This window comes from Pithys albifrons, chromosome 11, assembly GCF_047495875.1.
Source record: "Pithys albifrons albifrons isolate INPA30051 chromosome 11, PitAlb_v1, whole genome shotgun sequence".
In the NCBI taxonomy this organism is placed as follows: domain Eukaryota; kingdom Metazoa; phylum Chordata; class Aves; order Passeriformes; family Thamnophilidae; genus Pithys; species Pithys albifrons.
Genome location: NC_092468.1, coordinates 5,153,796 through 5,174,762, shown reverse-complemented (window position 1 = coordinate 5,174,762; position 20,967 = coordinate 5,153,796). Strand labels below are relative to the sequence as shown.

Below are 20,967 nucleotides of genomic sequence, written 5' to 3'. Positions count from 1 at the left end.
AAGATGTGGGAGAGATTTTATGTGAGACAGCTCAGCTCTGTACCTTTTGGGCTTTGCAGATCAAAAGCACAAACTGCATTTATCGTTGTTTGTTTACACATCCAAAAGTTACTCCACTGTTTACACAAACATTTTTCTAAATATAGGCAGTTGTAAAACCACTAAATGAGCTATTTTCAGGCTGCTAGAAGCAGCTGCTGTACAAGACAAATGAACAGAGTGAAGGTTTTGAGGTAGGCACCTCTAGTTTAATCACACACTGCCAGTAACAGTGAAGAAGATCACAGTCAACTACAGAAGAGCCTTTTTCAAAGATAAGATCTTTTGGGAGTTATGCCCTCCATGGATTTCTTTGTAGAAAAGCAAAAGAGCAGTGCCTTTAACAGATGTGTAGGCAAGTCTAATTAGAGTTGCATGAAGTGACACTATTCTCTTGTATAACCATGTTCTCACATGGCTCCCTCTGTTAGACAGAGTAAACCTTCATATGAAACGACAATCAAAAGAACTTTCCTGAAATGCAGCCTTTATAATACTAAAAAGCCCTATTTAATAGGAAGCTGGACTTTAAATGGGAAGTACGCACCTAATGAGAACATTACCTTGACAGCTGAGGTGACAAAACTGCTCCCATGAGTCTTTGACACAGGAGATCCAGTTCCATGAGAGGCCTGGCAGACGCTGCTCAGTTTGCTGGTCGGGCTCCCTGCACACCAGGAGATAAAGCAGATGTCGGGTGAGGATCAGGCAGTGAAGCCACTGCACACATGAAACCTCTTCTAACAAGAAACCTAGCATTGCATTTCCACTGTGTTGTCCAGGAGGTACATCAGTGGGAGCTGGTATGGGCACAAAACACAACCACTACTGAATTTCCACCTGCGGAGTCCATGCCCCAGAGAAGGCACTCTCCTGCCAGAGCTCTGTGTGCTGCAAGTAAATGGTCAGGCACCCTCCTGCGTGGCCGAGGATATTGGCTCCTGGTGCAAATATGTGAAATGAGGACAATAAACGAGCCACCAGTCAGAACTTACTGCTGCAGATGTAAAGTCCTCTGCTGGCCAGAAGCCCTTTGAACCCACACTAGCCTCGGACACTGGCACGGAGGAACGCTTGGAGTGGGAGACAGAAAAGCCAGAAAAGGAGGGAGACGAAGTTCCAAAGGAGACAAGGGAGGGAGACAAAGTGAAGAGTAACAAGGAGAAGGGACAGAGTGAGTAGGTGAAAGGAAGAAACAGAAATAAGGAATGAATGCATTGGGTCCTCTGTGGAAGACTGCTCCTGCTAAATGAACAGACAGATACATGTGCCACAGCAGTCTCCAGACCCCCAAGATGGATGGGAGTTCAGTAGTAAACTTATTATCAGTGTGTACACAACAATGCAGCTCAGCATTTTGTTACTGCTGCCGAGTTGGTTTGTTAGTTTTGTTCATGAAACACCAAAGTCATGGATTACACTCAAGAAAACAATTACCAGTCTCTCATACAGTGGTACTACAGTCTGCACTTAAGGTTACAAGTAAATGAGCAGCCATTTCTGAAAACACAGGCTTTGGGATGGCTGGTTTTCACAGAGCATGAAGATCTCACTGCTCTTTTCAAATACAATCTGCAGCCTTACCACAAACATCCCAGTAGCTTTGTCTGTAGTACACACTATGTTCAATCCAGCCTGGCTGCTGTTGCCAAAAAGCCACTTCCACACACCCTCTTGCTCCCTGTCACAGGGTCTGGTGATGAGGCTCTCCAACAAGAAAGTTCAGTTTGGGGTGGAGAGGATATCAGTTTTCCACTCTGCCTCTGCTCTGACTCATGCAGGATACAGGGGAAGCTGCAGGAGTGCAGGCAGGGAGAGGCAGCAGCCAAGTTTCTGCCAGGCCAGCCTCTACTTACATTACACTACTGTGGTGGAAAACTGCACTTTTAATGGCACCAAGACTTGTATGTCCACACCACCTGGTGCATCTACAGATGTACATGTACAAACTTCTACTAGAAGAGCCCAGAAGTTACCCAAACCACAATAAGCCACTTAGGCAGAGTAGACAGTCAGTCTGGAGGCAAAGAAACAGAAAAGAAAAAAGGCACAAAACCCCCAACCAACCAAAAAACCCCCACAAATAAAACCATATCAGTGAAACAGCTTCAGTATTACCAAGAAAGCTGCAAAGTATACTTTAAAAATTCAGATATGACTAGACTCTGAGATTAGATCAGTTGGTTAAAACTTGGTTGTAATAATGCCAAGGTCATGGGTTCAATCCCCTATGTGGGTCACTGACTTAAGAGTTGGACTTGATGATGCTTGTGGGTCCCTTCCAACTATTCTTAGTCTGTGAGACTACACTCTCCCCCTACCAATTTCTTCTGTGATGAAGTTAAAGTGAACATGACAGCTGTGTTCCCTCAGATAAAGGAAGGAACTGTCACAAAAAGCAGAATTTTTGTGCTTTTCATCCATGCCCAGCAAATGGTTTGTGTGACATGGATGCTGCACTTCCTCACGTGGCTCTGGGCATCCTTCTGAGATCCTGGGAAGCACATGCATACACAAACAATTGTGTTTTAAAACAGACAGCAGTTCCTGGCCACAAATCACAACAAATAAATGACTTCTGAGGGACCTTTCCTCCAGCCCTGACACAAAGATTACCAATTGACTCCCATTCCCATCACCTGTGTCCTGAAGTTCAGTCATCCCCTTCACCCCAGGCTTTTGTAACCAGAGGGAATCCAATTAGAGGAATTCAAACCAGCTGGAACTGGACCAAACAGAAGCTGAAAGTAGTAACAAACAGCCACGGTGTTCTCTTGGTAAGTGCAGTCTACACATTTCAACACATCCACTGAACCCCACACTGGGACCTACGACTGATCTGCCAGGCACTGCAAGCTCTCCGTGCCTTTTGCCCACCTCCATGATACAGTTGCCACCCAACCACCTGTGTGCTGTTTCTGTCTAAATCTGTGCACCACTCACTGCCTACATCACTTTCTCCTCTTTCCTTTCTGCATGTGAAGAATAGGCTTTCTTTGAAGAGGTATCTGTGATTTTGTATTTGGCCTTACACTGTGCTGTTTCCTAAAGGAAGTTCTGTTCAAGCCTGAGATCCCCTTAACCATGTCACATAGGCCAGCTGTGCAAACCAACACCACCTTCCTCTTTCTCTGCAGAGTACTGTTCCATCTTCACAAGCTGAAATACTGCTGTTATACTGACCATTTTAAAGGAAGAATAAACTTGAATGGGTAAGACTAAGCCACTGCCTTTTGTGATCACACTACACACCTGTGCTTGTGGCTGCTGCTCCAACCATCTGTCCAGGCTTGTCCACAATAATATATGGGTTATTAATGACTGAGCTAGTAGAGCCTTGCTTCATGTGCACCGGAGTGGACGTTGGGGTACGAGGTAGCGGAGATGGACTAGGGGTCGATATTGGAGAACCTTAAGAAAAAAAGTCCAATGCTTCTAGCTTGTAAATGTTGTAAGAACATAAAAACATGGCAATATTAGTGCTTTTTAAATTGTCTTTTGAGGATGCATTTTCCAGCCTGAGTAAAATCACAGGACCTGGAGAAGGAAAGAGGAGACACAAGGAAAGGAAAAGGCATCTAAAGCACTTTGGCTCATACCTACCCTGGATGTGCTCTGCCTACCAGGACAAGCAGGGTTCCAAGGGAACTTGAGAAGTCATCTGGTCCATCCCTGAATCCTAAGGGATATTACCTACATCATTCTCACTGTCAAGGAGATGAAGGGAGACAACTGAGCTCTCCTTCCCTTGTGCAGCCCATGGTACAGGCATTCAGAGCCTTTTGGGAACTAAGAATTCATGTCAAAAGGCTGTGTGATACAGCAGCCATCAGGCAGGCATGAGCACTTGAGTCCCTCCACTACTCTAACTACAGCAGAAACCCTTGAAATCAGACAGTAAAATGTGAAAATTCTGGGTAACAGGTCCAGGAGAGAGAAAAACTAGAGAGGAAAAAAGCTGCATGAAGGGGTAAACAAGAAATACAGAGAAAAGAACAGGCAAGGAAGTGATCAGAGAAAGGAGACAGTAGCAAGCACCAAGCTTCAACTGCCTGTAATCTATTTTCTTGGCAGTGATTGACAATTAAAACAGAACATAAATTCTGATCAAATAAAATCCCCCTGTCTTATAAATTGTTTTGAAATCTGAAAGGGGTAACGCTCCTCAGCAGACAGCAGAACCTTGGAAAAATATTCAGCAGAGTAACATTTAAATAGCAAAGATCAAGAGACAATAGTCCAAAGATTTTAAGAAAGACAGGATGGCCCCTGTAATTCTTGCTTTCTGGGAAGCCTTGAGAAAAGAGGATCAAGAGAAGAGTATATAAAGAAAGAAAGCAGCACTAGGCATAGGTTCAAATGTAAATCAACTTGAGTAGAGTTTTAAGATGTCAAGGAACAATATTGAAATTTAGATAACAAAACTCCAAACCAGACACACTTTAAGAAAATTATCTGGGAGCAGATCACCAGAAATCACACATACTGATTGCTGGTGCTTCCTCCTCTCTACCATGAAGACCAGAAAATGAAGAGATGCAATAGGTCATCTTTGAGCTTCACAACAAGTGCCATGGTGAGCTGCACATTAACACTTTCTGATGTAAAACATCATCCAGTGGATGCCATAATGCCCAGGCAGGGAAGGGACCACAGGTGAAATGAGCAAAACAGCACCTTGACCATGTTTAGTTTGGAAGCTGCCACATTGCTCACTGCACTCAGTTGGCAATTTAATCCAACCCAGTGTGGACTTTTGGAAAAGGGAGACCAAAGCTGCTCCATCTGAGGAGATACGGCAAGTGCAAGAGGACTGTTTGAGTCTACAAGGCTGAACCTAATTACTTGCCCAATAATCAGGATAAAAAGGTTCTTTTTAATCCATCCCAGCTGTCTGAAAGCAGGAGGGAGAAGAATGGCTTCTTCCTACATAAAAATACTCCATGGAAGATGTGTCCTTGCCTGGGCCCTTCTGTGGGTAGCAGTCAGTTCAAGACCATCTATTTAATAATTAAAAGCATTCAAGAACAGGGAGAGAACAGCTCTCATCCTGCTTTTGATCTGTTGTGAAGCATTTCGCATGTGTTGTTTTTTTTCTTGAACATTAAGAAGTGTGTTCAGCTCCTTATTCTAGTGTCTCCTACTGCCTGATGTTCAAAGATGGCAGAAAATCAGGGGAAGGACACAAAACAAGTCCAACTGGTTCACTCTCTTGTTTTCCAGGGGAAGCGCTCAGGGAAGTAAACTAACATTCACCTGATACAATCTTGCAACTCATGGTGATAGGCTGGAAGGATTTTCCTGGTGACTCTGCAGGGCTTGGACTCTGACCTTGAGGCACTATTTTACAGCTAGCTGCAATGGGTTGAAAGGCTGAATTTCCATGAGAGCCAAAGGCAACTTTCTGTGTGGCTAACTTGGTGGGAGTCCGTTCTATCGAAGATGGCAGGGAATAAAACGCGGCATGTCTTTCGGTTTCAGCATTCCCAGAGAATCCTGATTAAAACAGGGAAAAGAACACAAATACTTCTTAGGGTGACACATCTAATTCCTTACTGTGCTTCTCTATGTGAACAAAACTCAGGTAGGACAAACACACTCTTGAAGGAAGGAAGGGAAAGGTACTGGTGGGAAGCGCTGAATAAGGAGAAAGTGGATAGTGGGTAGTGGATTCCTCCTGTGCAACCCTATTGGATTTGTTGCAACAGAAGAATAAAATGCTACCATGCACAGTCTCTTCAGCTGTGGCAGGAGAGCAGTCACTTCTTACATTTTCTTGGAATGAACTTTCCACTGACCAAAAGCTGCTAGTAGTTTCAAGTGTCCTCGGTTAGGGCTCCACAGGACTAAGACTGGAACTCCTCCACAGAGAATCTCTCAGTGTGCATTTTAGAGTAAGAGCACACAGAGACAACCTACTGCCTTTTGAGCTGGGTTAAGGAATTCACTTTACTTGCTGTAGGAGATCAATTAACCTGGAGCTTCCGAGAGAAGCCACTGCGTGTCAGCGTAAGGAGGAGGCAGGTTTACTTCCTTCATGTTGGCTGTAGCACTGCTCACCTAAAGGTGCTGCAAGTCTTCCTGTTTGAATAAAAAACCTGTGCATTTAAAATTTGGTTGTGTTTGTCCTTTTTTTGCCACAAGAAAAAAAACTCATTTAAACAGCTGACAAACTTCTTGCTGAACCCAAACACTACTCGGTGACATCACGGTGCCTACAAGGAAGAACAACATGCCAGGACCAGCTTTGACCACCGAAGTGTGGGGGTAAAGGTATTTTGAAACACAGAGTTTCTCAACTAAGGAGTGCAAACAATAACAGACACCCTTGTTTCTCAGGCCTGGTAACCAAGGTCTGTCACACAAGCCTTGACACCACGTGCTTCAGAAAATAAAGCTACATGCTACCAGACAGAGGCACAGCTTTTCCTGCTTCATGTAAGCTCCAAATCCCAGCAGAGTGCCCATGAGGCCAGCACTAGCTTGTTTCAGACAATCCACAGGATCCTAAGCCATGAACTGCTGTCCCACCACAGGCACTGCATTTCCTGACCTTCCATGGGAAGGAGAGAACAATACCCAGAGATGCCATCATTCCTCAGACAAAAATACACCACCCTTTTTAACTTTTTTCAACAGTACAGTAACTACAGTTTGTAGGGATTTCTCTTCCCCCATAGTCAACTCATGTCAGGCACCAACAGATATACTGAACACACCACTAGACTAATTCCTTAGATGTATATAAGACAAACAGAAACCTAAAAATGCCTCTGAAATAGTCTGCTAAGAAAAATCCTACAAGTGCTATTCAACCACCTTAATTCCACCTGCATCTGCTGTTGCTCCATATTCACTACATTTAGCAAAACAGAGACTGTACAATAAGCTTCAGAAAAAAAAAAGCAAACAAAATCCAACATCAAATAATCTACAACAATTTCTGAATTATAATTCAGAACACATTGAGGAAATGACCATCTGGGGTGAGCAAGGAACAGGTAGCACTGGCAGCTATAAGGCATAAGAGCAACAAAGAGGAGGTATCCAGAAGAGCCGAAGTTTCAAGAACTCAAATTTCACTGACACCCATTTGCTTTACCTTTGTCCACAGAAGCATCTGGGCTGGAGTCCCGCAACTGTTTAATTGGTGAAGAAGCTTTGACTGGTGCTGGAATATTCAATGGCAGTGATAAAGTCGTAGGAACATCAGAAAGTTCAGACTCTGAAGACTGGGAGAAGAGATACTCCTCACCAAGGGAATGCCTGTGGAGCTCCACATCCACTACCTTCCAAGAACAGGAGAAAGGATATTAGTGTTTGGTAGTAGGCAAAGACATAAAAAGTGAAAACAACTATGCCTTTTTATTTTATTGCCTAGAAACCTCTTTCTGTCTTTCCCCCACCTCTGTATAACATTTTCATTCATTTCAGGGACAGTTCCCAAAGGTCCAGCAGCACTTAAGACAAAATTCTGCAGTATTTAGTCCTCAGAGTAAAACAGGACATCTCCCAGTCCATGGGAAAATCTGAATCGTAAACACTGGAAGGATTACAAGCATCCCACCAAGGAAAGGACTGCATTCCCCTGTAGGGAAATGAATAAAACTGCAGCTTGCCTTTTCTGGCTTTTTTGATAAGACCTTGAGAAACACACCACATGATCTACTCTTCAAAAGTGTTCTTGAATCACAGTAGACATGTCACATTAATGTTTTCTCTACAGACTGAAAAGCTGAAGTAATGCAATTTCACCATAAAAATTTCTATTCACTACAATACAACAAGGGGAAAACAATATCAAGATAATTTCAGGAATATAGCAAACTATAGGTTATTAATTAATTTATTTAAGAGTTTATTTTCCATTAAGGTACTGAATTTGATAGCGAAATTTAGTAGTTAATATTTGAAAAATGCAGCAGGATAGTTGGGTGATCCCTTTAACTTAAACTCTTTACATATGAGCTCTGTAGCACATCAGAATGCAAATCAAAACATTTGGTACCAAAAGATTCAAAAAGAAATACAAATTAAAACTGTAGTACAAACTATGTTCTTTCTGAAAGAAGAGCTGAAAGTCTCCCCTGAACCAGCAAGGGGAAAAATTGACTGTTGTCACGAATAGTGACAAGGTGTCATAATCATTGTATCCATCAAGAGAGCAAAATCTACATTCTAGAAATCGTGACATCAAATGGGTCTGACTCTGTGCTTAGTCCTATGTATCTTTCCTTTTTAAATATCCTTAAGGGACTCAAATTGCAACACCCATCCCACAACCCTCTGACTCACCGTTTCTGCACCAAGTGTCTGCAGGCCTGTGTAGGTCCTGTCCAACTGGGTAAAACAATACAATACATTAACCAGGGCAAAGCAATACATTAAATAGAATTTACAACACAGATTGTTTGAAAGGAGTTCAAACTCTGTAAGTTGAGCGGCAGCACATACAATTTTTTGAGGCCACAGGGTCAGAAATCTGCTAAGTGTCCCTCTTCTGCAAAAAAGCCAACCATGACAAAAAGCCCACACTAAAATAGGAAGGAGCAAAAGAGCTGAAGGAAATGAGATTGTTGAGGAAATATTATTCCAGTCTAAGAGGAGTATTCAAGCAGTGCCCTTTTTTATTCCTTATATCAATATAATGAAATAGTAATGAGAAAAACTCAGAGATTTAAACTGACCAGCACAAAGGCTACATTTACACTACAGTTTTTGATGAAATAAACTGTTGACAGTCATTTAACTGATACCAGCTGATAAAGAGACATAACATCCCAGAGGTATCTATTAAGATACCTATAGTGACAAGCTGGGTTTGACAGGCTGCCAGCCACAGAGGAGTGCTCAGCTCACCCATATCCGCTCACAGCAGCCACAGGCTCAGCACACAAGCAGCAAAGATTTGCTGATTTGAGCTCCTGTGTGCCAAGGACTGGCTCAGTTTTCTTCTGTAGGTGGGACCTCCTTCACTGTCCATCATAGTCTTACCAATTTCTCCCCAAGTTGTATCTCCCCAAATATATTTTACTCATCATCTGCATTAAATGTCCCTAAGTTGCAGGAGAATATTTTCAACCTCCTCTACTGTCTGTATTTGGGGTTGCAGTGAGGTATCTACATTAGCATGAAATTCATTAATGCAGGCAGAGTTTAAATAAAATTAATGCTGCTCAAAGAAATGGGAGACTAAACTAGCTCAGGACTTTAGTCTGCTAATGCCAGGACTACTAATTAAAAGGAAAACAAGACCAATGGCCCAGTTTTCCAGCACTACTGCACACTATGAATCTCACTGAGTGCTGCAGGAGTGAGTGGGTTGGAAAGGAAAGCTCTCCTCAAAAGAACACGGACAGAATGGGAAATCTCAGCCCTCTCTGCCCACTCTAACACCAGAGATAATCACTAGCTGGTATGTGCAAGTGCTGAAGGAACAGTCACTTTACCAACAGAAAGACAGCCCTGCAGCCCTGGCAGGTTAAAGCCAGTGAGAGCAGGATAAAAATCTCAAACTGTAGGGAAAAAACAGGTAAATGGTTTGCTGCTCTGAGCAGAATCAACTCCAGCTGCTGTAAGGCTGAGTTCCCTGGCTACTGCATCGACTATGCAGGAGAGCTCATTTAAATGCCTTTTTCTAAAGTATTTTGTTCAAATACCTTCAAATTGTGTATGATATCAATCCTCTTGTTCTGGCTATCCTTGAAGTGTATCTGCACTCTCACGGGAAATTCTCCCCAGCCTCTCCTGGTCAGGTGAAATGGAGGTTCTCTGGAAACAAATGGTGATTACAGTTTGATGCAGAAGTGGTAGAGCTTTCATCTACCTCTTTTTCAAAAGCCAAAGACTGTTTCTCTAGCAGACAACTAAAGCTATCTTCAGGCCTGCTGCTATTCAACACGGAGAGAATGTAATCACAGCAATGAGAATTTTATGGCTTTGGACAGCTGAAAACATATTTTAACTTTACACAAGGGGACAGGGAAGAAAATGGTAAAAAGCTGTTGAGTGAGAATCATGGGAAACAACAGTCTTATTTTTAAAAAAGTCTGTGTTATGTCCTATGTCAAATGAAAAATACTTATTTCAAAAAACCCCAAGCCAGCTCCCAAGACACAGCTGCAAGGTGAGTCTTAAATGCAGCATTCTGTAATCACTTCCTGCTGCTCCCAATCTAGCAGCAAGAAGGCACATGCTTCATACAACACCCAGAGAACACCACATAGACAACAAATCAAAATTAACCACTCTCCTTCTCCAAGCTGAAAAAGAGGGGTGTATTTATCTGTAACATTTGCTGTTACTTTGTATTTCAGCTTATTATAATCCCAAATGTAGTTTTGCAACAGAGCAAAAGGTGAGATGTTTATAGGCTATTTTTAGTCCAGAACATTGATGTTCACTAAGATGACCGAGACTCTGACACCAGAAATCAATTAACCAGATGGGATTAAACCAGAAGACAAACAGTGCTGACATCAGATACTGGAAACGGAGTAAAACACAAAAAGACAGCAGTCAAGTGTAATTTGGTTACACAAGAACCACAAAGGAGTTTGCTTTCGTCCTGCTCAGGGTTGTCTTCTCAGAAACATTACTGAGCCATATAAACACTTCTTAGGTTAAGTGCTGGAGTTGCCTTGCAGTAGTCTAATTTTGCCAGAATTAGGTTGCCATTCTGTACCCGGGCAGTTCCCTCATACCAGAGGGGAACTGAATGTCCTGAGCAGAGTAATTTCTTTGGGAAGAGACCAAGTACTTTGAAGGCACCCTCCCTCTTTCTTGCTCAGAAGAGAAGGACGAAAGAACAGACAGGGAATTTCCCTGCAGCAGTTAACAGAGAGCTGACCTTGCTCATCTCATCAGGGTCACAGCTTGCAAAAAAAGGTTTGGAATACAGGTCTGGGAGAGGATAGAGAAGCTGCCCTGTATCTGAGCACCAGCACCATCACACTGATGGGAAACTGAAGCCAACACCACTGATCTCACAATCATGGAGAAATATTTGCGAGTGTGACATAATTTGTTGCCCAAACATACATGTAGCATTGGGCAAAACAGCTTTATGAGACACCTCTTTTTTTTTCCACACAATGTAATACATGTTGGAAATGCACAAACCCACATGAATAACATGAAATGCAACAACTGAAAGGAGGAAATTTTACAAAAAAGCTTGTTTGGCACATTTTCTATATAAAACTTATTTATTTTTACTAATATTTTGGAGTAAGCCAAGTCAAGCCAGAGGTTAAATACACACATGGAATACTAAACCAGGAAAAGAAGTTGCTAACTTTCCAAGAAACTTGGCAGTGTAAGCCTGGCAAGCATAAAGACTGGAAGAGTGACTGGAATAATTCCTTATTACCTCACTTCTACCAGGTCATTAGGTTTGTAACTGGGATGGAGGAAGAACCAAACTTTCTTGACAAAGTGATTTATGCTGGGTTCTCTCCGAGAGCCTCGGACATACACCATCCATTTATGGGTTGACTGATCATTTTCTTCTCTCTTGTCAGGGGGAATGTACCTGGCAAAGGAAATAAAAAACAAACACAAGATAAAAATCTCAAAGAGACAAATACTGCAAAAAGTATTTTGGCAAAGTTTAGGCAAAAAAACTGGGGATGGTAAAACGCCTGTGGGAAACTTTCCCCCTGTGCAGTTCTGCTTGTCTGTCCTTACTCCGACAGTTCATCCAGGAACGGATACAGGTCCCATAATCTACTCTACTCTTCTAATACATTTTCTCTATTGTAATGCACAGCTGCCATATGAAATCACCCATTTAAACATTTGGCTCTTAATTGGGATAACTTAATTTTAACATTCTACCATGGTCAGATTCCTTTTCCCATCCTATTCCCATCCTTTTCTGGCAACAAAACTGCACCAGAACACAACATACAATTCTGTTACCACACATACAAAAAAATAACAACCTTCTTGGAAATTTTTAAGGAATTTTGGAGTCAATACTTAGTTCTGGGTACAGCCTTAGGTAGATTTTCAAGATGCAAGTCTAATTGCTTTGTCAGCAAATGTCTGATACTTTCTATGCAAAAGACTGACTTGAGTAGTGCAAGGGTGGAGAGCTAAAACCTGGAATTGTTCATAGTTTCCTGAAATAAATGCCTTTTTTCACTAATTTCCTCAAAGTTCAAAACTTTTGTATATTTACCGGTCGATTTTTTTTAAAATACCTTAAACATGAATTTATTCAGATTATTCTGGGCTTTAACAATTTTCCTCATTCTGGTGGCTTGGTGCATTGTTGGTTTTTTTTTGTTGTTTAAAAATACCCCACTACTCCTATGGACACACTGAATTAGCCAACTAATTCAATTAACCAACACACTGAATTAGGACAACTTGTTTTTCCAATTTTCATGGGGAAACTTTGGATTTCTAACTGATCACAAAAGGCTCAAAGATTTCCCTTGAGAGAAACAGATCTCTTAACTTCCCAATTTATACATATATAAATAAAACAACTACTAAAACACCTGTTCCTCCCAGAAAAAACCTCATGCAGACACTCAAGGAGAGCTGCCTTGGCTACCGTGATTATTCAGACAAAATCTTATACTGTGACAGCCTAGCAATTTTATTTGTCTCCTGATTTTAACCTGCTATTCCATTTAATCCTGAAATAAAGGACTGTCCCTCAGGCTCTGGATACTAACTTGGAGACGTTGCCAACCACAATCGTTTTCTTCACATAAAGCCGTGAAGTTTCATCATTTGACAGTCCGGCATTTCGTTGTCCTGGTTTTTGAGAGCTTGAAACACCCGAACTGTCCTGAGGGTAGGGGAAGAAAAAAAAGGCAAACAAAAACCCAAACATTCCTCTTAAACATCACTTTGTTTGGTGCTAGAAATGTAAGGTGGTGTTAAAAAAAATAAACCTGCATCAATGAAAGACCAACAATGAATCATCCCTAAAAATACCTAAATTGCTATCCAGGCACATTCAAGCCACTCAGGCATGAACAGTGCTCTCCTACCCAGCCAAGAGTACATGGCATGGCTTAGCTGAGCAGACATTGTGAGACATCACATGGATCTGAGCCATGACTTCAGTTTGGGATTCAAAAACACTGCTACTGCACTATCTGATAAACAGGCACTGCTAGAATGGCATCATGTTGGTCACTAATCAGAAACAAAGCTAAATATCCCACAAGCTGGGGCTGAAAATCTAAATCTTTCTCATTCCCAGACTCTCCTGCTTTGAAGGACTCTGGTGCTGCTTCATGGTGAAGAATCAAGGCTGGGTTCGAGACAGGAATTCAGCAGGGAGAGCAGCAGCCACAACACATCACTGACGTCTACGAAAACCCACAAATCCACCACAATGCTTGGGGCACAATAAAACCAGCAATCTTGTAACACAACTCCAGCTATTAAGTAGCAGTCAAGACTCCCTTGTAAAATGATATGACCACCCACGGTGCCAACACAAGTGGAACTGTTGTTTGCATGGGAATGAGAGGATTTTCTATGACTCTTGGATGAAGTGGCTGTCTGGAGAATAAGGGCCTGCCATCCTCTAGTGACCAAGAGAGCTGGTGCTGCAGCTTCCTGGAGTGCCCTTCACTGAGCACTCACCAGATGAGGGTCAGTGTGGGGAGCAGAGGAATCATAAGGAACCATTGCTCCTTCTCTGTTAAGTCAGTGATGCCCCAAAGTGGAGTAAGGAACTGTAGAAGGCTGGGATGGCTCCTGCTTGTCACTTCCTCAGTCACCTCTGGGCCAAGGGCTGTCTCGGTCAAAGATGTACCAACATCTTTATACCCAAGCAATGAAGCTGCTCTATCAATGCCCTCAGTGCAAGAAACAAGTTCTGTTGGTCTGGTGGGTTAGGATGTAGGGGGGTTCACATTCCCTATGGTGTATCTGCCTTCTGCCAGAGACCTCAGGCACAGCTTCAGCAAACTGCAGCCCTGTTTTCAAGGGTGTCACATTGCTCAATAGGGGCAGAATCATTGCTCTTTCTGCCATGTATTGCTGCAACTTGTTCACCTGGAGAACACAGTCATTTTCACTGAGATACACTCATCCCTGGCTTGGGTTAGGGGCTGTACTCCTCTGGCAGGCCTGACTGCCTAAATGAACTGAAAGGAAATGGAAGACTTTCATCTCACCTACTGAGGCACATTTCACCTGCAGATACTGACTGAACCTTCCCAGTGGAGCCACCTGCAGCCAAATGGTGAAGCATTTGTGTGGCTGCACGGTGAGCCATAAAGGGAATGGATTCAGGCCAAAAATAACCCCATAAAAAGCATGAGGGAACAATGACTGAAGGTATCTTTAACCTGGGTCAGTCTGGTTCAGTTGAGCAAACAATGCTGTTATAATGCACAACAGCAAGCAGTACTGTCAAGTGAAAACCAACTCTAACTATGCACTTAGGCTCTACCAGCTCACACTCCCAGGATGAACCAATCCTCTAGTGTTACCGTTTTCACCACAGGCTGCTGAGGCCAAACCTCTCCAGTGGATCAATCTCTCTAAGCAATGCAGTCCCCATAGGCACCCAGGGCCAGGCAGCAGCATTACTTCCTAAAAACACTGCTGAGAATGACACATTCTGCTCTTCCCTCCAGGCTCTACCCTCCTGACCTGGCTTCCATCTGCACAGCAAAGCCCCTTGCTCAGGCTGTGAAGCTCCTCCTTGCCCAGAGGCTACAGCCAGACAGAGGCAAAGCTGTGCTGACACCACTCTCCCCAGGGCCTGCTGAGCTCGTTGCTGGGCAGGGCTGAGTTAAGAGGAGTTACCCACACCACAGACACTTCAGTTGGCCTTACAGCAAAGCCAGGCTGAGGGAGTGGGATCAAGCAGTTGGAGAGGGCAAGAAACAGATCTTCAGCAAGGTGGGTGAAAACATGAAGAGCTCCAGGTGCCAGCACTGAGTCCACAGAGCACACACCTCCAACAACTTGACCACCACTCGATTTTACTTTACCCGGCCAGCATTTCTGCTCTGTCTCTGGTCCAGGCTGTTTGCCAGCCGCTCCTCTGTGTCCAGGTTGCCACTGTCTTTGTCCAGGAGAAAGTCATTGTGCTGAGAGAGTGAGTCACTCTCAGAGTGGTTGGCAGAGGGAGTGTCTGAGCCCTGGTTAGCTGGAGATGATGATCTTGAGGGTGATTCCAAAAATTTCTTGATTGAAGGGTGATTAAGAATTGTTGTATCACAAGACCTGGTGCCCTGCAGAAAAGAGGCAGATCTGGTCACTGTAACTCTGCAGCCCAGATAAAAACAAAGCTGTGCTAAAACAGAAAAAGTCAATATATGAAGAAAGAGCAAATATTTAATCAGCTGCCCTGCAAGAAAAACACACGTTGCAGAAGATAAAAGCTTAAAACAGTTCTACAGAAACAGCAGCACAAATTGAATCTGTTCCCTTAGGCCTTTCGATCTCAGAAACACATCAGGTTTAGGAAAGGAAGATTGCAGCCTACTCAAATACCTACAAAGTCCCTTTGTAAGTCACATCTTCTCTTCCTGTGCAGACACCTACGGTCTCTCACCACACACAGGAAGGCCACAGCTGCCCAACTCTTGGAGGCAAGCAGGGTACTAAGCACATTGGGCTCTGTAGCTTTAATACTCACTGACAGTCTTGTCAACACCCATGAGGCAAGCTACACATATTAGCACCCTGTCTGCTCCCAAGGCTTAATGGAGGATAAATAATAATGTGCTTAGACATGCTTGCAAACTTTCCTCAAAACCTACATCTTAGAGTTAATCTTAGATCCTCCTAAACCTGCAAGGAGCATGACAGGGTGGGCAAGTGTTTAAATCTCTTCTGTTTTCCTCATGACTGTGAAAAAGACCTTTTTTGATTCCTGCATTTGCCTTTAACCTCAGAAGTAGAAGGAAAACACCCATTACTCAAAGCAAGTGTCCCTCAGCTACTTCTTGTCCCAGCCGCCAGTCCTCCCTGTCATCCTGGTTTCACCATGAACCAAGTCAGCTGAAACACCCCCCTGCCAGCAGCAGAGCACAGCCAGCCAGCTTTGCTGCAGCTCCTGAAACCCCAGAAACACCACAGTGGCACTGACAGCTTTTCTGATAGGCAGTACCAACTGAAAGAGGCTTCTTCCCTGCCCAAACCACCTGGACCAGCCAACCTGCCACAATTATTCAAGGGGAGGGGGTAGGTCAGAAAAAAAAACAAATGAAGAAACTAATTTGGGATTTATTTGTTGCTTTATTTGTTTTAATATTGGTTTTGTTATTTCTTTTTCTTTTCCTTTGCAGGTTTATTTTTAATCCATGTGAATTCCCTGATCCAAAATTCTGCCAACACAGTGGAGGGAGTGGCATGGGGATAGACACCAGCACCACTTTGGAGCAGCAGGACTGCCTTCAAGAGGTGGCAGCAGGAGTGGAGTTAAATATTTTCCCACTTTGGTCTTTAAAGGATCATTTGAGAACATTCTTTCCAATTGTCCATTACATACACAAGCGAAGCAATTAGCAACTCTCAGTTACCTGCTTAAGAGTTATATCCATTTATCCAACAGCAGGGACACACAAGTCCAAAAAAAAACCACCAAACCCCAAACCAAACCACTACCAAGAACCTCTTCTTTTGCTCATCAAGTAAAATGACCAAACCTTGTCCAGTAATTTGTGGAGAAACATAATACATTGTAATCATGAGGCCTCATAACACTCAAAGCTCAGCAGCACTGGGTTCCAGAACTGTTTATATTTATGAGAACAGGTCAGGAATTTGTAAATCATCTTCCTAGAAGTTCAGAATTAAACTACAAAGACTCCCGTTCTACCAGAAGCAGAAACAAGACAATCCTTCACTGCAGAGTCAAACACCCATGAGCCGCAATTAAAAACAGACAACAAAGAAAACTGAAACCAGTAACAATTTCAAAATAAAGACTTGTTTTAGCCTGCATGCAAATCAGGACTTTTAGAAAAAAACTAAAAATGCAATTGAAGATACAGCTACTCTAGCCATAACGACATAAGTACTACTGGAAAACTAAATAATTCAAGGAGCTGCCAGTAAGTTTTGTCAATACTTCAAAACAATTACAAACTTAGTTATTTCTGGCACGTGTGAAAATCAGCAGGGAAAAAAATGAACACCCTGCATGGCAAAACAAGGGACAGTACAGCTCTTGCAGACACATGGGACACATTAGATAAAGGCACTTTCAAAGATCAGAACTTAGATCACATTCTTCGGCTGCCCACACAAAAATCAAGGGGGGCAGAGGGATCTCCAAGTCTCCCAATGCTTCCACAACTTTTTCCAACTCCAGTTGCTCAACTCAAGGTCAATGAGAGAAAAACAAGCTGAACTTTATTCTTTTTACCCCATTCCAAGGCTTCTGGAAATCACAATAAGGAAACCAGAAGTAGCATTGAGAGCCACTGCTTGGAAGAGAAATTCCTATAGGACTAGAGTGAAACTCATCTTTGCAGCTCCCATTTGCAGCTTCCAAAAATCAGCTCAGATCTTTACTGGAAATCAGATCAACTCCCTGAACTGAAAAGATGGTAATGAAATACCTACACTGATAATGAACTACATGTCATTTAGGAGTCTGCACAAGTCATGAACACCCTGCAATTAGCAGTCATTAAGGGCAGAGTGCTCAGAACTGGGGCTTAACTAAGAGGGTTTGATGGTTTTTTTGATCTTGTGAATTTTTAATCTCTCTGTGATAGCTCCTTGATTTATCTCCTGCTCTACTGCTGCCATCAGTCTGTTCACCAACCCTTTAAAACAGACTGGCTGCCAGGGTAAAGCTAGGATGGTTTCATGGCACTGCCCAACCCTCTAAAAATCTTGACTTTTTTTTCTTTTCTGAAAAGTTCCAAACCCATCTGCTTCCACTCTCCTCCTGTGAAATGGGAAAACAAGTTCCCCACTTTTCAGGGCTTTGTCAGGACAAACTGCACAGTGTTTGACAAGAGGTGTGCTCTCAGGCAGGAACTGATGAAAAAAAAAGGCAGAATATTTCAGAAACCAGAACCAGGGGTTGCTGAATGACTCCTCAACTGCTTCCTGAAGACTCCTCTCTGATGAGTCCCTCAGGCCCCAGGTCTCCTCTTCCACTGCCACCCCAGTGCCAGTTTGCATTGCACTATTTCATTACATCACATCTCCAAACCAAACATCAGGTGAATAGCCAGTGAACTCCACACCTTCCTTTGCAAATATTCTCTCAAGTCTTATTATTCCCAGAGCAATTTTTACCTCTCCAGCTTTAAGGAGACCAGCAGATGCATAATAGTTGGCCACAATACAGGCACGCAGCTTATCCATCATCCTTCTTGCTTCAATCAGGCGCTACCAAAAGAAGAGGTAATATTTAGTAAAAATAACCACTGCAGCCATCTCCAAACCCCCATACACCAGAATCTTAGATATTTATAAGAATGAAACATTTATACCTGATCTATAACTTCAATTTCATGTTCTTTACTCTTCATTTCCACGGCAAACTGTTCTTTTATAATAGTCTCAATCTTCTGCACAGTAACATCTCGTGCTGTACGAGGCCACACATGGAAAATAAAGAATGAGGAAGTATTAACATTTCTATGTTTGAGGTTCTATTTGAAAACAGAAAGATCAGTGATCACTATGGAGTGAGAAGTGAAGGGATAATAAGTTCAGCACACACACACAAAGAAAAGGATCATTTTCCAACAAAAGAAAGTTATTCCCCTTAACAAAACCCACATGTATCCCCTAAAGGCTGGAGAGATATTTTTTCCCTTTTAGATCTGAGATGACAAGTAACAGAAAATGGGAAGAACAGGACCAGTTTGTTTACTTCTGTCTCAGCAAGGCTGTAAACAGTAAGAGGAAAACTCCAACATGCTGCAGCCAAGCGCAGTTACTGCTGTGATTGCGCAGGAACAGGCTGGAACACCATGGACATTTTTCTGCTCTCCTTGGCCAGATTCATATCCAGGAAATTTACACCACATCACACAGGAATAATAAAGCAAACTCATACTTTGTATGTCCAGCACTGGCACGAAGTGCAGCCTGCTCTGGAGTGTCTACGAGCCATTTATTACTCACAAAGGAAACTGTATTATCAAAAGCTGGTCTACCTCTTACAAAATCCTCTTCCAGCACAGCAGTCAAACAAATTTAGCCTTTCAGCAGGAGTTTACTGACCTCAGTGGAAAGTATGTAGTTTTAGATTTCAAACTGTGCAAATGCCTTACAGCAAATTAGTGGTTAAGAACAAAATTGGCACATTATTGTATTTTTTTAGGACATGTATAAACATAAGAACTGTTCTTTTTGCTCTACACATACTGTAGACTTTAATAATTGCCCTTCCTTTGTCACCTCCATTACATCAAGGAGGTTCAAACAACAATTGTCTTTATAAAGTTCTAAGTAAGAATCGGACAAAGCAGGAATTATCTTTCTAGAAGAAAGCTTGGAACAGGTGCTCCAGTCTGTGCCAGAAATACAGTGACCCCACTGCAAAGCAGATCAGAGAAACAGCCTGGGCTTCTCTGGAAAAATTTCACATTGTTTTTACATAGAATAGAAGGCAACAGCACCAAGACTTTGGCTGGAGCTTCAGAGGAAGCAGATGTTTTCCTAGAAGGTATGTATCTGTTTGAAGAGGTTTCTAATAGCCCAATAGAAAGAGTAAAGAAATTAAAAGCAAGTGAAAACCTTGCCAGTATGTTCCAGACAGCACTGTTTGATCAATTACCTACAACAGAAGTGAGGCAACTGACACCTCTATATGCAACAGGGGTATGTTAAATATTTTTAAGCATACATAAATATATATATATATATATACACACACACACATAGACATATATATGTATGTATGTATGCATGTATATACACATATACATTCTAGGACCAGCAATAGTTCAAGCCTAGATTAAAACATAATTACACTTGAATCTGTATGAGTAAGGCAAAATTAAAAAACAGAGGGATATATTTATCTCCAGCCATGAACACTATGCCTAGAAAATTCACGTGTAAGGCTACACTTAAAATAAACCTAAACAGATTAAGGTATGAGATATTTGGTTCAGATAGGGACAACTGCAACTCTTCCCTGAGAGATGATGTCATGCCACACCAACATTATGACAATTAAAGCACTTTAGTATTTGTGGTTATTCTACAGAGGCTTTTAAGAACACTTTATTTTCATATTTTTCCCAGCTTAGTGTCAACCACAGTCCCTCATTAAGACTGTGTTGGTGAAATTTGCATACTTCAGGAATTCTAGTACTGAAAGCTGGAGATCTTCCATGAGAGGAATAAAGAAGCCAGTTTGGAGGAATCACCTGAACAGAAAGTTTACTTTGGCAAGGACAGTTTTCTATGGCCCTAAGACTTTGCCTGCTCATTATCAAGACCTTCTGAAAAGTTGCTTCACAAGCAGATTAAAAAACCTGCCTGCAGCCCCTGGGACACTCTAGAACAGAGGGTAGTGACTTCTGGCAGCCAGACAGGGCAGGCAGCTGGGAGTGGTGACATGGCCACACACAGCACAGCTGCAGTGGCCCCAGTGTGAGGGGCAGAGATGGCCTGTCCAGCAACACGTACAACCCAGAGTTCAGCCTCCTCATACTCGACCAGCTGTACACCATCCTCCAAAATATCACCCACGAAGCCAGCGTCTGTCCCTCTCCAACTGGCAGCTCTGGCACCTTGATCTATTCCTGGATCATCTTCAGATCCCACAGTCAGCCTCGGTTTTCTCACCTCCCTGTTCCGTCAGCTCTTCCCATCATGATCCTCTCACTAGCTGTGCTAAGCCAAAAACCACTAGCCTACTCCCTGTCCCCAGGGCAAGAAGCTCCACTCTCATTTGCCCAGAGACGACTGCAACCTGTCCCAGGCACTCTGCCAACAGGCTGGTTCCCAGAGCATATC

At 42.7% G+C, this 20,967-nt stretch overlaps 1 protein-coding gene across 8 annotated transcripts in view; it reads right to left on the bottom strand.

The window, feature by feature from the left end:
* YEATS2 (YEATS domain containing 2) overlaps positions 1 to 20,967 on the bottom strand; it is a 47,377-nt gene that overhangs the window by 24,821 nt on the left and 1,589 nt on the right. For 6 of the 8 annotated variants that reach the window (XR_011698718.1, XM_071565983.1, XM_071565984.1 and 3 more), the window contains exons 3-13: positions 18,483 to 18,580; positions 18,286 to 18,378; positions 15,015 to 15,257; positions 12,729 to 12,844; positions 11,411 to 11,572; positions 9,699 to 9,810; positions 8,335 to 8,379; positions 7,142 to 7,328; positions 5,296 to 5,535; positions 3,292 to 3,450; positions 603 to 706 (exon numbers count right to left, since the gene is read on the bottom strand). Coding sequence is in view for 7 of the 8 variants with exons in the window: in XM_071565983.1 (XP_071422084.1) it covers positions 603 to 706; positions 3,292 to 3,450; positions 5,296 to 5,535; positions 7,142 to 7,328; positions 8,335 to 8,379; positions 9,699 to 9,810; positions 11,411 to 11,572; positions 12,729 to 12,844; positions 15,015 to 15,257; positions 18,286 to 18,378; positions 18,483 to 18,580 (1,559 nt within the window). In the remaining variant the exon portion in view is untranslated. The remainder of the gene's footprint in view (positions 1 to 602; positions 707 to 3,291; positions 3,451 to 5,295; positions 5,536 to 7,141; positions 7,329 to 8,334; positions 8,380 to 9,698; positions 9,811 to 11,410; positions 11,573 to 12,728; positions 12,845 to 15,014; positions 15,258 to 18,285; positions 18,379 to 18,482; positions 18,581 to 20,967) is intronic. The other 2 variants (XM_071565988.1, XM_071565989.1) reach the window with 2 other exon arrangements.